Below are 16297 nucleotides of genomic sequence, written 5' to 3'. Positions count from 1 at the left end.
TCAGTCAGATGTGCTTTGTCTTTCCAGTTAGGGGCCCACTGCTTTCTGTCCACGGAGCATTATCTCCTGTTGCACATTTCGAATTATCCAGAGTGCTAGGCATATTTCTGGTCCTGAGTAACACATTAAAATCAGTAGGTTCCACTGTTTCAATCCACCTACTGGCTTGATGAAGTCAGTATTTATTTGCTTTGGATGCACTATTGGAAGCAAGGGACTGGACACAACCTTGCTTTTAAAACTTGAACCCTCAACCAATCACAATGTTATCCAATTTCCTAGCTTTTTTACCAGGCATGTGAACAGGCTGGTATAAACAGGTAAAGTGATTTGTATTTGCTTTGTTCGATGTTGCATACTTTCAGACAGTGTTTACAACTTTTTAGGCAACACCCACCAAACCAATATCCGAGGGGGCAGGGTGCTTAGGTACTGTGGAAAGCTGAAACTGCTTGGTAGGGAGCAAATATATGCTAGCCCACCAGACCTCTACATTGTTTCTGGGCAGAGTCGAAGGGAGTTTGCACAGATTGTGTCACATTCCTAGGGGGAGAATTAAGACAATCGACAGAGTAACTACCATTTTGCCCTGTCACTCACTGTCCACCATAAGACACCATTCATTCTTTACCCCGTATCTGCAGGCATACAGCATACATTTAACATGCACCTTACAGGTAAAAAGGCTCACAAACACCACCAACCATCTATCACCCTTTTGCTTATATAAGTGGCATTAGCCATACTCAGCTGTTTGTGAGACACACTTTGGAGCATCCCAATAGCAGCGGATCCTTTGGCTCTACGGGTGAACTTCGCTAAAATCATAGAGCACCTCTAGCTGACTCTCAGGTTGTCAAGTCTCCTGGAGGAAGACAAAAGAGAACAGCCAAAACCAAACAAGTGCAGCATGGCATATCTTTCCTAGTCATTCAACGACCCAGCTTGGCTCTTATCTAGGTCCCAAAGCATACAGATAACGTTATTGCAACCAGGTACCTTTACTGATCTTGCCCTTATAAGCCTGTTTGTGGCAGAAAAGAAACTGCTTAAACAAAGCTGAGTCTCGTGCACAAGTGCCTCACAGAAACCCACTGCTCAAGCCATTATGAACTCAATTGTTGAGGCGGTATTGGACCTCAGATAGGCTGCTTATATTTATATGTATGTTCCCAGCAAATTTCACTTTTTTAGTGCAAATGCAAAGGAAATAGTCCAGTACAAGCTGCTGCTTTTCCTTCACACAATAGTTAGTGTCTTGAGTAGCGCTTTTGGGCAATTGGATGCTGTAGAGAAGGGGCTTATGAGCGAGGTGATGTCCCAACTAGGGGTGACAATTTACTTTTACTTTTTCTTTTACTTTGTGTGTTTATTCAGCAAACATTACAATAAACCAAAAATAAAATAAAATTTAAGATGACTGTAAATATTAATTGACCATTTAAGAGAGCAGTGTCTCCAGTGGTACTGTGTGCTGCCACTGGGAAAGTGTTTCAGGTTGGCATTCCGCTGTAAAGCAGAGCATCACTGTCAGCCAGAATGGTTAAGCAAGGAAAGATGTGATGGCTTTGCTTGTTCAGGATAATTCTATAAGGTTATACTCTCTGGCCAAACTGATCCTGACTGTGCTATGAAGCGAGGCTAGGTTGAAATATAGACCATGATGGTTCTGTGATGTGAGACTCTGCAGCCCTTTCCTTGGCTGTACTGGTGAGGTGGTTCATGGGTGAATTCTGGACCAAGATTGTTCTGTACGGTAAGACTGTATGTTGGTCCTGGCCTGGGTGTACTGGTGGGCCACGGCGATTCTGTGAGACAGAGGTATTTAGCGAGTTTGCATGGCATAGTTTCATCTGTTTTCTGCAGGACTAGGCTGATTTATTGTTGTGCCTGGAGGGCTTTGTTAGGCTGAGCTATGCAGCCATACTCAAGAATGTGTGTTTAGAAAAGACTGTCACATTTTCGTGCGAAGAAGATTGTGTACGTTTGACTTTTAAAGGAGTGAGTGAGCCACTGATGTGTCTTTTAAGTTGTGTAAGTACCTACACAATACTATTAAGCCACCCAGAGTGCTTGAAGGCTTTATGATACAGGTAGTAAAAGTGCAAAAGGCTCGGTTCTTCATGTAGAATTGTTGAAGAAGCCATTTCAAGATTCATTACAACGTCCCCAGTAAGCTGAACTAATAGTAGAGTCTTTCCAGAAAGGAACCATGGCTAGCCATTAGTGATCCTTCAGTGCGAACTGGACAGGGAAAGTAACATTGGTATTGGGGGTATGAGAGAGAGAGAGAGAGAGAGAGACGCAAGGATGGGCCAAACATTTCTTGAACACTGCGCTGAGAAGATAGATACTTTCCTTTCATAGTCATTACATGGGCATAATAGATATGTCTTCACTTCTCTCTGGAATTTTAAATCTTCCTCAAATCTGAGATGTGCTAAAACATTATCCCCAATTCTAAACCCTTGGTCATTCAAGAATTTTTCAGCAAATGTTCTGGCTGGCTGGCTGGATAAGATGGTCATCAACTCTGATTGTTCAACTTCAAGCACCTAGCTGGGTTGCAGAGTTCAAAAGTCTTGGGTGTGTAGCTATTTTTTGCAGCCATGTAGATTCTTGAGAGTATGGTACAATGTTTTGAGTTGTGCTCTCTGTTGAGCCAAAGTCAGTGGAAGGCCTTCAAGGCCAGAACAAAGTAGCATTGCCATTTTATCTTAAAAATGATGTAGACTGCTTCACTCTATATATTTTCAAGCTGGGACATGTAGTTTTCGGGAAATCCAATATAGATGGCAAGCACTTGGGCATTTTATGAGGAAACTGTAAGAAGGAACAAACTTGTTAAAACTGGTAGATTGCACATTTGATGGTTGCACCTATGTGAGGAGTGACGGAGAGCACTGAGTCAAAGATGATGCCGTGCTTCTGCACTGTTTTATAGGACAAGGAAAGTACACATTAAGTTTGATGACAACAGTGGGAAAGGTGGCAGGTCTAAAGGACCCATAAGCAAGATCTTTTTTGACTGAATCAGGTTTGGTTTTTTTGTTTACAAATCTGTACATCTTTCAAATTATTGCCTTTATTGAGCCCCAATCCATCTTCCAGCTTGTAGTAGATCGAAGTACCATCTGCAATACATCCAGACCCCTAAAGCTTGTCTTTTGGGGTTGTTGACCAGGCCTTAGGCTGACAAATCTGACAGTATATTTATTGACTTAATGATGATCCTTGAAAAATTAATCATCACCATCAAATGGAACCTCCCTACCCTCTATTGACACACCCATATCTGCTGATATGATAACATAAAGTTGGTCAGAGTACCACCAAACATGTTTAAACATTATTTGACCTGATACACCAATCATCTTAACTAATATTTCACCAAAAGACGGACACACAGAGATTCGGTCAAGTAAATTAGACCATTATGATGCAACCACAAATGTGGACCAGTTCCCCCAGGCGATGATGTTTATTTCAGTTTTGACATTGTTCTTAATGTTAGTACTACCTTGTCCTCCTGACCGTTAGCCTGCATTAAAAAAGGAATCTCTATTGTGACAAAATATGCAATACAGCATTGATGATTGCCTCAGTTTATTTTAAAATACCTAATTAGGAGCAATTAAAAAAAGTAAAACTCCAGTGCGGGGGGATTTTTCAATCTATCAGCCACAGGGCCATGAAAATGCTGAAGTGGTTAGACAAGAGGCAGGAGCAGGAGGGCATGATTGCATTGACTTTATAGAGGTATGGATCTAGCTTGACCTGATTTAACTGTAGTTAGTAAGGATGTGATACATGCTAGATATGTCCAACTCACTCAGGAGATTGTTGCCTGACAGTTACGCAGCACCTGTTAGGCACTGGCATTGAATACTTCATAGAAGACCAGTAGTTTTGAAGTGCATTCTTACCCTGTGTCACAGATGCTGTGCAGCTTTTCTCTGATGTTAACTAGTGCAGTGCCATGGGTGGAACCAACATAAAATCAATTAGTAGGCCTCTGGTCTACAGATGTACAGACAGTAGGGTGGTGTGCCAGAGGTTGCAAGACCATTCTGTTTGAACAAGATATCGGGCTTGGGATTTGGTTATTTTAGAAGTGGCATGACTTTTGAGCTTTTGAGTTTTCATGGGAATACTTGCGAGGGAAGCTGGTGATGGAGAGATCCAGAAATCCTCTACTGGGTCTTGCATACTTTTGTGAGCCATGGGTGTGTGACAACACTGTGTCCCTATAGTTCTGTAAGACAGTAATGCTGGTCTGTATGAATGAAGGCGCGGCTCACAAGAGGGAAAAGGGGTGGGGCGGCGCGGGCATGTGGCAGACGTGGTGGGGGGCCCACAAAATTATTTAATGATTTAAAAAAAAAAAAAAAACTTTTTTTCCTCACTGATCCATCCGCTCCTCTGTCTCCTCAGCAAGCACAGGCTCCCAGCCTGCCCTGCTGCCAATCCTGACGCTGCTCAGAGCAGCATTATGATTGGCTGGAAGCTTCCAGTCAGGGTGCTCCCAGGGAGACTGGGAGCCTGTGCCTGCTCTGTCCAGCCCGGAAACACAGTGCCAGACTGGAGAGAGCACAGTGCGCATGTGTTTCTGATGGATACAACTACCTGTGGATTCCTCACCTAATGAATACTCCCATGGCGCCAGCATTCGACGGAAATCTTCTTCCTAGTCTCTGCACGTCGACGAGGACGTCACTCTAGCCCACGCGACGACGTCTGACGTCATACAGGCAATAAGAGGTCCTCGACGACGTGCCGACATCAGTTCCCTTTTTTCCGTGCATTCGAAACGGTTATCTTCGAGGGAGCAACTGTTACTTTCGTGGTTACAGTGTATTTTTTGCTGCGTAGTCCTTCGCTGCAGTAATAATGTCGCAGAGAAAGTCGGGTTTTAAGCCTTGTCGTGAGTGTGGGGGCAAGATGTCAGTTACGGATCCTCACTCCGACTGTCTTTGGTGTTTAAGCTCCGACCACGACGTCTCGACTTGCGATTCTTGCCAGCACATGAATCCAAAGGCCCTCAAGGAACGTGAGGCGAAGTTGTTTATGGCGAAGTCGAAGAAAGAAAAACATCATAAGAAGTCTTCTTCGCCAAGGCATCGGCGTCATCGAGACTCCCGGCGCCGTAGAGAATCACGGCGCCATTCGAGCAAGGAGACTCGTTCCAGGTCTTCGGATCGGCGCCAGAGGACTTGGGAGGTCAGTCCCACGGTCACGCCGCATCCATCGACGCCGTTGCCCTCTCCGGCGTCACCGACTTCACCTGGACAGGCGTCGGTGATTGAAGTGGTGCAGCCTCTGGTGTTGTCCCTGGCGTTGCAGACGTCGAGGTCGGGGTCGCCTTCGATACAGGCACCCCAGTATCTGGCTTTTCCCACCCCTGGAGCCGATAGTACCGCATTCCTAAATGCAATGTATACCATCTTCCAACAGATGGCTCCAGGGGGTGCTCCGGCTGGCCCTTTGGCCTTTTCATTGGGTGATCCTGCGCCTCTACGGCCGGCACCCTTTATGCCCTTTCTCCCTTTTGGGAACGTGGGCTCGGCGCCGGTGTCGGCGCCAGTGGCCGCTCCGGTGGCTTCGGAGAGATTGGCCCCGGAGATTTCCATCCCGTCGACGTCAGGATTTCGTCCTGTGACTCCGGTGGATCCATCCACTCCGAGTGCTCTTTCATCGGCGCCGATCTTCGGCGGAGGCGGAGGCATTGTCGACTCCGCGTATCGAGCAGAGGCTTCATTCGAGGAGACGTGCTCTCCGTTTATTAGAGGAGCAGGAGTACCAACGAGTCCTGGAAGAAGGAGAACTAGAGGACTCGGGTGATGGACTGCATGGTCTAGATACAGACAGTGGGCTGGACACTTCCCCTGAGTGGGATCTTTCGTCTCCAGGGGAATACACGGAGGAGGCTGCTTCCTTTCACGCAGTGGTACGGAAGGCAGCTAGTTTTCTGGACCTGCCTTTGCCGGTGGCAGAGACAAAACAGAACCTTCTGACAGAGGTGCTTCATCCGGCCTCAGCTGCGGCAGAGCCTCTATTGCCCTTTAATGACGCTTTGCTGGATCCGGTGCTAGAGGTGTGAAAGAGACCAGTATCTTCCCCAGCGGTTCATAGAGCCGTAGCCAGGAGGTATCGAGCTGCACCAACTGACCCTGGCTTTCTTTCTAGGCACCCTACACCGAGCTTGGTGGTGCAGGCCTCCTGTTCATCCAAATCAGTGCCTGGTTCTTTCCCGACGGTGCCTGGGGACAGAGACTCGAAGAAACTGGATGCGCAGTCCAAGAAAATCTTTTCGTCCTGCAGTCTGGCGTTGAAGGCCACCAACGCAACTTGTATCCTGGGGAGATATATTCATGCTCTTATGGATGACATTTCCTCATCATTTACGGAGCTTCCCCAGGGTCTTTTGGATGTTGTTTCAGATGCCCAGGCTGCTGCGACCCAGATTATTCAGTCTGGGCTGGATACGACCGACTCGGTGGCCAGAGCAATGGGCACGACTGTGGTGGCAAGGAGACAGGCCTGGCTCCGTAATTCGGGGTTTTCTGCAGATGTGCAGTCAACCCTATTGGATCTCCCTTTTGATGGGGACAAGCTGTTTGGCGCCAAGGCAGATTCGGCCTTGGAACGTTTTAAGGAGAGCAGGGCCACAGCCAAATCGCTAGGACTCCAAGCTCCTTCTTCCTCTGCCTCTTCCAGGATTTTCAGGAGGTTTCGGGGATTTGGGCGTGGCTCTTCCTCCTCTTCCTTTCGGGGGAGATTCCAGCAACCTGCCTCTTCCCATCCCTATAGATCTTTTAGAGGGAGAGGGAGGGCCCGCACCACAGGAGCCTCTCAGCAGCACTCTGCCTCTTCCTCGTCCTCTGGAGGGGTGCAGCAGGGAAAGCAGCCTTAGGCTTCCACCATTTCCCACTCACTCCTCTCCTGTAGGGGGAAGATTACAGCATTTTCTCCGCAAGTGGAAGACTATTACAACGGACACTTGGGTTCTCAGTATTGTGGGAAAAGGCTACACCCTTCCCTTTCGGGAGTTCCCGCCCCTCATCCCGCCCCGCCCATCTTATTGTTCAGAAGAACACCTCCTGTTGCTAGAACAGGAGGTACAAGTCCTCCTTTCAAAGGGCGCGGTAGAGTTGGTCCCAGAGCAGGAAAGGGGTCGAGGTTGTTACTCAAGGTATTTCCTGATTCCCAAGAAGGATGGTCGGTTGAGACCAATCCTGGACCTGAGGATCTTGAATTGGTTCCTCAAACAGGAAAAGTTCAAGATGCTGACCCTAGCTCAGGTGCTTTTGGCGTTGAACAAGGAAGATTGGATGGTGTCTGTCGACTTGCAGGATGCTTACTTTCATATCCCGATACTCAAGTCACACAGGAAGTATCTCCGGTTTATGGTGGGATCGCAGCACTATCAGTTTGCGGTCCTTCCGTTTGGTCTTACTTCAGCACCTCGAGTCTTCACGAAGGTGATGTCGGTGGTTGCGGCAGAGCTCAGAAGGAAAGGGATAGCAGTATTCCCTTACTTGGACGACTGGTTGATCAAAGCCAAGTCGCCGGAGCTTGTGTCGCATCATCTGCAGTCAACGACTCAGTTGTTGTTCGACCTGGGTTTTTCAGGTGAACGAGCCCAAATCTCACCTGGAGCCCTCTCAGCGCCTCCTGTTCATAGGGGCAGTACTGGATACAACATTGAGTAGAGCCTTTCCTCCGCCTCAGCGGATTCAAGATATTCAGGAATTGGTTCCAATGTTTCGAAATGGAGCGGTAGTTCCAGTCCTCAAGGTCCTTCGTCTGCTCGGTCTGTTTGCCTCCTGCATTCTGTTGGTCACGCATGCTCGCTGGCACATGAGGGCTCTTCAGTGGTGCCTCCGAAGGCAGTGGTCTCAACACAAAGGAGATCTAGAAGGTGCTGTCAAGATCTCCAGAGATGCTGCTGTGGACTTGAAGTGGTGGATTGCGAGCAACAATCTTTCACAAGGAAAGCCGTTCGCGCAGTCGCCACCAGTGGCCACGGTCATAACGGATGCTTCCACTCTAGGGTGGGGAGCTCATCTGGGGGATCTGGAGATCAAAGGCCTTTGGTCTCCAGAGGAGCAGATGTTTCATATCAATCTGTTAGAGTTACGGGCTGTACGTCTGGCTCTCAAGGCCTTCCTCCCTTCCCTTCGTGGTCAGTCGGTACAGGTCCTGACGGACAATACTACCACGATGTGGTACATAAACAAACAGGGAGGAGTAGGGTCGTACCTTCTCTGCAGAGAAGCTCTTCGACTATGGTCCTGGGCAAAGGACCATCAGATTTGCTTGGTAGCAAATCATCTGGCCGGGGTCTTGAATGTACGTGCGGACGGTCTCAGTCGCCAATTCTCGGCAGACCACGAGTGGCGTCTCCATCCAGATCAAGCCCGTTTGATCTTCCAAAGGTGGGGGTTTCCTCGGGTAGATCTGTTTGCCACTCTGGAGAACGCGCATTGTCCGTTATTCTGCAGCCTCCAGTATCCGATGCAGGGAGCGTTAGGGGACACGTTTCAAATAACCTGGTACGGCCAGTTGCTTTACGCGTTTCCTCCCATACCCTTGATTCCTCGAGTATTGAGGAAGATTCGCCAAGACCGGGCGCTAGTCATCTTAATAGCTCCGGATTGGCCAAGGAGGGTGTGGTACTCCGACCTTCTCCAACTCTCAATGTGCCCTCCGCTCCGTCTCCCTTTCAGGGCAGACCTCCTCTCGCAGTCTCAGGGGCAGGTTTTACACCCCAACCTCCAGAGTCTGCACCTACATGCCTGGAGATTGAACGGGGCAACCTGAGTTCCTTCTCTCTCCCACCTGATGTAGTGGATGTTATATTAGCGGCCAGGCGACACTCCACTAAATCTATCTACGCTAATAGGTGGTCTAAATTTGTTGCGTGGTGTGGAGGGAGGCAGATTGATCCCTTACATGCTCATCTATCGGACGTTTTGTCTTTTGCTCTCTCTCTAGCGCAGAAAGGTTGTGCAGTGGCTACCATTAAGGGTTATTTGTCGGCCTTGTCAGCCTTCATTTGTCTTCCAGACCAACCATCGTTATTTAAATCCCCTATTGTTATCAGATTCTTGAAAGGTCTTCTAAATAAATATCCTCCAAAACCATTCGTTATGCCGCAATGGGATTTGTCCTTGGTCCTGACTTTCCTTATGGGGTCCCCTTTTGAGCCTATGCATTCTTGCCCCTTAAGGTATTTGGTTATAAAAACAGTTTTCCTGGTAGCTATAACATCTGCAAGGAGAGTGAGTGAGTTGCAGGCCTTATCGGTAAAGCCCCCTTATACAACTTTTTATGGGGATAAGGTGGTGTTGAGGACCAAGGCTGCTTTCCTCCCGAAGGTTGTTTCACCCTTCCATTTGGCTCAGACAATTACTTTGTCCACGTTCTATCCTCCGCCTCATCCTTCTAAAGAGGAAGAAAGACTGCACCGTCTGGACCCAAAGAGGGCGTTGAGCTTCTTTATTGATAGAACAAAGGATTTCAGGCTGGAGGATCAGCTGTTCATCGGGTACGTGGGCAAGAGGAGAGGAAAGGCAGTCCACAAGAGAACACTCTCCAGGTGGGTGGTTCTTTGCATTAAAATCTGTTACTCTTTGGCAAAGAAGGACCCTCCTGAGGGCATTAGAGCTCATTCCACCAGAGCTAAGTCGGCCACTTCGGCCTTGGCCAGGGGTGTTCCTGTGGTTGACATCTGCAAGGCCGCAACTTGGTCGTCCCTTCACACTTTTGCGAAACATTACTGTTTGGACTCTGAGGTCAGAAGGGACGGCCATTTTGCACGGTCAGTGCTGCAGGATTTCTTGGTTTGACCATTTAGGCACCCGCCACCGGGCGTGGTACTGCTTTGGGACTCTATTCATTAGGTGAGGAATCCACAGGTAGTTGTATCCATCAGAAGAACGAGTTACTTACCTTCGGTAATGACTTTTCTGGTGGATACATTAGCTACCTGTGGATTCCTCACGGTCCCACCCGCCTCCCCGTTGCCTTTCTGGTCTTACCAAGTAATCCTTGAGTGCGCTCCTCTTGGTCTTCAAGGTTGCAATAGACGTTGTATATATGGATACGTGTTTATATTATCTGTATATATATATATATATGTATATATCTTTGTGTACATACATGATTTGCATATATTTGTTCGTTATATAAAATTTACAGCTATTCATTGCAATATTGTGTATTTTACAAGGTTATGGGATGTTGCCTTGCTCTTTCATTGCATTGGGTGGTTGTTCTCATGCACGTAAAAAATGTTGGTACTGACGTCGGCACGTCGTCGAGGACCTCTTATTGCCTGTATGACGTCAGACGGCGTCGCGTGGGCTAGAGTGACGTCCTCGTCGACGTGCAGAGACTAGGAAGAAGATTTCCGTCGAATGCTGGCGCCATGGGAGTATTCATTAGGTGAGGAATCCACAGGTAGCTAATGTATCCACCAGAAAAGTCGTTACCGAAGGTAAGTAACTCGTTCGTTTGGTCAGCCCAAGACGGCCAGCCAAACATACATGCACACTGTCTCCATCACACCTGTGGCTCAGCCCGTTTTATAGTAAAAACATAATAAAGAGAGTTTATTATGTTTTTACTATAAAAATGTTGCTGCTGCTGGCGGAGGGGCGATGCTCCACCGCACTAGCAGAGGAGTCGCCCCTGTGTGACTGTGCATAGCTAGGATGATTATATAAAGTGAGGCCTTGTAGTGCTCTGTTGCAGTGATTTTCTAAGATTCTGTTTTGAACAGTATTGACGCAAGAATGTTGGTTAAGGCAAGACTCTGTGACAGTACTGGGTCAGGTTGGTCCTGTAAATTGAAAATGTATTTCACCAGCATTGAATTTTTCATGGATTCAAATGCTTGAATTTTTTGCTGTCTTCAGACTAGGAACCCTGGTAACAGCTATAACACAGCAGTGTACCCATACAATGTAATCTTGGTCTGTTTAGCCATTTATGTCCAGGATGTGTGTATGTGCGAAGGCTTTTGTAACACTAATTTGTAGTAGTGTTTGTCTAAGGTGAAGCTTTGTGGGAGTACTGACCGATGAACTGTGTGACATTACTGGGTCATATTGTTTCTGTAAGGTGAAACCAGAATGGTGTTTGAGTCAGACTGCGTGGATCTTGGATGGTTCTGTAGGACCAAGCCATGTGGCGTTACTTGGCCCTTTATGGCTTTTTGAACATACCCTCCTAATCAATGCTCTAAACCCTCTTTTCCTTGCAGATCTTGTCTTCAAATCACCTTATGCCTGAAGTGGGCGCACTAAACTTGGATTCCGTTCTGCAGCCTCGTGAGAAAGAGTTACCGAACCAGGAAGTGCGGCAGCGAAACACCACCACAAATAGGTAGGGGAAGAGGCACCCTTGAGTGCAGTGTGTAATTCTGAGTATCTGAGAAGAAGGAAAGGAGCTATGATTGAGTCAGTCAATCAATGATGCCCGATAATGTTATCGGACCTGCATAGTACGACATGACCAGGTTGTTAGATTCCATGTGCTCAGGATTGGCCTGCTGGGTGGCCATAATAAAAGGAGTCTTGCAACAAGAAACCTAACATTTAAAACGAATTTCTTAATGCATTAGATTAAATCATGTTTGACCTCTACCCACCCTTGTCTTATAGCAGCTAGCTTTCTATGGCACTGGGATGTTGAAAACAGCACCATTTACATGATACTGGAAGGCTTGCATGCATAAATATATGACTGCACATACACAGAACCCAAAATGTAGACTACCAAACTCTATACCTTACACAACTAGCTCCGTACAAAGTATTTCACCTGCATGTAATCCCTCTTTTTACTACTTGCCCCAAAGTAAGGGAGAACTGAAGTAAAATAACTTGGACCATTAATTCGTGTTGGACGAATGCAAAACATCTGCCAAAAAGTAGCAGATGTCCTGTCTGATGTATAAAGAGTGTGTTAATGTCAGTGGTATTCTAGATATGGCAAAAGAGACATCCACCCCTTTTTGGTGGCTATCCTGCTCTGCCAAACTCTAAATAAGGCACTAGTCCTAAAATGTGTGGGAAGTGAGTTTGGATGGCTATAGGGATTGAATGCAGGAGACATTTTTATAACATCAAGATTTTGGTTTTATATATTTTAGAGTTTGTGTTTGCACTTGGTACTAATGGGAAGGAGATTGTGGTGAATTCAGCAAAGACTGCAGGAAGCCTGTAACCTGAGAATGAAGCTCTACCCTGCAGGAGCTACTTCCTCCTTTTAGAGCATATATATGCTGAACATCATCAAACTAGTCTATGCTCATAACTTCCTTCATATCCTCCACAATTTCAAAATTCTCCCTAGACCACCTGGAAGAAATTTCTAAACTTCTTTTGGGAACCATCAAACTGGGTCTAGATACAGAGAGATGTCTGGAATTTTATCATGTGCATTCTTGTACCCAAGATGACCAGGGGCTTCAGTTCAATTGTATATCTTCATGACCAGAACTTTGTGAATCTTTTTACATAACATGGTAAGCTCACATCTTTGAGGTCATATAGATAAAAGGATGTCAAGTAGCTCTCCAAGAGGCCTGCGTTAGTATACCAATCAGGGAAGAGCATTGGCAGGAAATAGTGTTTGCTATGATAGGAGGTCATTTTCAATGCAGATATTTACCCCTTTGACCTAAAAAAAAAAAAAAAAAATACCTTGGGCAAAATTAAGGACAGACTTGAGTGCAAACTGTGCAAAAAACCAACACAACCGACAATATACAAAATTATGCCATTTATTAAATATAATAACAGATAACTCATAAACAATATACTCACAAAAATATACTAGACATAAACCATAAATAAAATGACACTTCATTAAGTACAAAAAGTAAAAACAAAAAGTATTTAGAAAATACATATATTTAGGACTTTCTTACAAACATCATCAGGCATTAAATCCACACCTATTGTTAATATTTTCAAAACCCGATGTTCAAGCATATAAAAAAAGTTTTGCTTTTTGTTCTTAATAGAGTTCTTTTGTTTCTCACCCTTTGACCTAAATACTGCTTTCTGAATTTTTGTAAAAGTTCTCTCATTTGCACCGACCCATCTTCCACCAAGAAAAGTCACTTTTCCATTACCAGCATGGCTGGCTGGTGAAAGATCAGAGAACTGCCAAGCAAAGCTTCAGTTAGCTTTCCACAAACTGGGATTTTGAGTAAATCAGGAAATGCTATCAGGTTACTTTTGAGAAGCTTTGGTTTATACCAAAAGTAACAGACACATCTAAGGGCTTGACTTTCCAACAGTACATATTTTTTACCTTAAGGCAAAAAAGTAAAATAAAAAATGATGCAGATGGTGTTTTTCAGGGTGGATAAAGAATGTGGATTGTATTTCCTTCCGTTCCTCATTAATTTCAGTTATCCGTTCTTCCTTCTTTCTTCCCTATCTCTGATTTCCTTCTCTGTACCTTGTCCTTGAATTTGCTTTTACAAGTAACTGTACATAATTTCGTCTCTGCCCTGTCATGTAATTCTGTAATATTCAAGCTCTTCTTTCCAGCTGTCCACTTCTTCCCTATATTTAGGATGGGAATATATTTGTGATTCTTTAAGATTTGTATGTAACACACAAAAAGGTTAATGGTGAGCTTTTAACACCTCTCCCTCCTACTCTGTTCTTTAGACAATTGAGAACAATTGACCATTTTGTTTACCTCAGGATGTGAGATATGTACTATGGGAGCTGAGTTATTCCAAGCGTGTGACACATCAGCATATTATTTATCTCAACTGTGTTACTGTACGTGGTATTGGTGTCTATTCTTGGTCTGTTCCTAATATACCTGGTCATATGGGAACATTTTGCTCTAGAAATACTTTGCATAATGGTAGCTATAAGTTCTTAAATGTCAGCAAAACACATATCAGAAGGCAGCAAATACATGTGTTCCCGTACCTAGACGATTGGTTAATCAAAACCAACACGCAAATACAGTGTTCACAACACACAAGATATGTCATAGAAACCCTACACAAACTAGGTTTCTCAATCAACTACCCAAAGTCACACCTTCTGCCGTGTCAAACACAGCAATACCTAGGGGCAACAATCAACACAGTAAAAGGGATTGCCACTCCAAGTCCACAAAGAGTTCAAACATTTCACAATGTAATACAAGCCATGTATCCAAAACAAAAGATACAGGTCAAAATGGTAATGAAACTGCTAGGCATGATGTCTTCATGCATAGCCATTGTCCCAAATGCAAGGCTGCACATGCGGCCCTTACAACAGTGCCTAGCATCACAATGGTCACAAGCACAGGGTCAACTTGTAGATCTGGTGTTGATAGACCGCCAAACATACATCTCGCTTCAATGGTGGAACAGTATAAATTTAAACCAAGGGCGGCCTTTTCAAAACCCAGTGCCACAATACGTGATAACGACAGATGCATCCATGACAGGGTGGGGAGCACACCTCAATCAGCACAGCATCCAAGGACAATGGGACTTACAGCAAAGACAGTTTCATATAAATCACTTAGAACTGTTAGCGGTATTCCTAGCGCTGAAAGCATTTCAACCCATAATAACCCACAAATACATTCTTGTCAAAACAGACAACATGACAACAATGTATTACCTAAACAAACAGGGAGGAACACACTCGACACAGTTGTGTCTCCTGACACAAAAAATATGGCATTGGGCGATTCACAACCACATTCGCCTAATAGCACAATTTATTCCAGGGATTCAGAATCAGTTAGCAGACAATCTCTCTCTGGATCACCAACAGATCCACGAATGGGAAATTCACCCCCAAATACTAAACACTTACTTCCAAATTTTGGGGAACACCACAAATAGATCTATTTGCAACAAAGGAAAACTCAAAATGCCAAAACTTCTCATCCAGGTACCCACAACATCAGTCTCAGGGCAATGCGCTATGGATGAACTGGTCAGGGATATTTGCGTACGCTTTTCCCCCTCTCCCACTCCTTCCATATCTAGTACACAAGTTGAGTCAAAACAAACTCAAACTCATACTAATAGCACCAACATGGGCAAGACAACCTTGGTACACAACACTACTGGACCTTTCAGTAGTACCTCATGTCAAACTACCAAACAAACCAGATCTGTTAACACAACACAAACAACAGATCAGACATCCAAATCCAGCATCGCTGAATCTAGCAATTTGGCTCCTGAAATCCTAGAATTCTGGCACTTACACCTCACACAGGAATGTATGGAGGTCATAAGACAGGCTAGGAAGCCTACCACTAGACACTGCTATGCAAATAAGTGAAAAAGATTTGTTTATTACTGCCATAATAATCTAATTCAACCCTTACACGCATCTGCAAAAGATATAGTAGGATACTTACTACATTTGCAAAAGTCAAAACTAGCTTTCTCTTCCATAAAAATACATCTTACTGCAATTTCAGCTTACCTGCAAATTACGCACTCAACTTCATTATTTAGGATACCAGTCATAAAAGCATTTATGGAAGGCCTAAAAAGAATTATACCACCAAGAACACCACCAGTTCCTTCATGGAACCTCAACATTGTCTTAACACGACTCATGGGTCCACCATTTGAGCCCATGCACTCTTGTGAAATGCAATACTTAACGTGGAAAGTTGCATTTTTAATTGCCATCACATCTCTAAGAAGAGTGAGTGAAATTCAAGCATTTACCATTCAAGAACCATTTATTCAAATACACAAAAATAAAGTAGTCCTACGGACAAATCCTAAATTTTTACCAAAACTCACTGTTCCACTTGAATCAAACAGTAGAATTACCAGTGTTCTTCCCACAGCCAGATTCTGTAGCTGAAAGAGCACTACATACATTAGACATCAAAAGAGCACTAATGTATTACATTGACAGAACCAAACTAATTCGAAAGACAAAACAACTATTTATTGCCTTTCAAAAACCTCATACAGGAAATCCAATTTCAAAACAAGGCATTGCTAGATGGATAGTTAAGTGCATTCAAACTTGCTATCTCAAAGCTAAAAGAGAGCTGCCTATTACACCAAAGGCACACTCAACCAGTAAGAAAGGTGCTACCATGGCCTTTCTAGGAAATATTCCAATGAACGAAATATGTAAGGCAGCAACATGGTCTACACCTCATACATTTACCAAGCACTACTGTGTAGATGTGTTAACTGCACAACAGGCAACAGTAGGTCAAGCTGTACTAAGAACATTATTTCAAACTACTTCAACTCCTACAGGCTGAACCAGGGGAG

At 44.9% G+C, this 16297-nt stretch overlaps 1 protein-coding gene across 3 annotated transcripts in view; it reads left to right on the top strand.

Annotated features, from left to right (window-relative positions):
* Positions 1-16297, top strand: part of ESYT1 (extended synaptotagmin 1) — a 420895-nt gene that overhangs the window by 290345 nt on the left and 114253 nt on the right. For all 3 annotated transcript variants that reach the window (XM_069230578.1, XM_069230579.1, XM_069230580.1), the window contains exon 26: positions 11270-11391. In XM_069230578.1, the coding sequence (XP_069086679.1) occupies positions 11270-11391 (122 nt within the window). The remainder of the gene's footprint in view (positions 1-11269; positions 11392-16297) is intronic.

The sequence above is a fragment of the Pleurodeles waltl genome, chromosome 4_2, assembly GCF_031143425.1.
Source record: "Pleurodeles waltl isolate 20211129_DDA chromosome 4_2, aPleWal1.hap1.20221129, whole genome shotgun sequence".
Taxonomy (NCBI): Eukaryota; Metazoa; Chordata; class Amphibia; order Caudata; family Salamandridae; genus Pleurodeles; species Pleurodeles waltl.
Note: the sequence above shows the minus strand (reverse complement) of the source record. Positions and strands in the feature narration are given on the sequence as shown.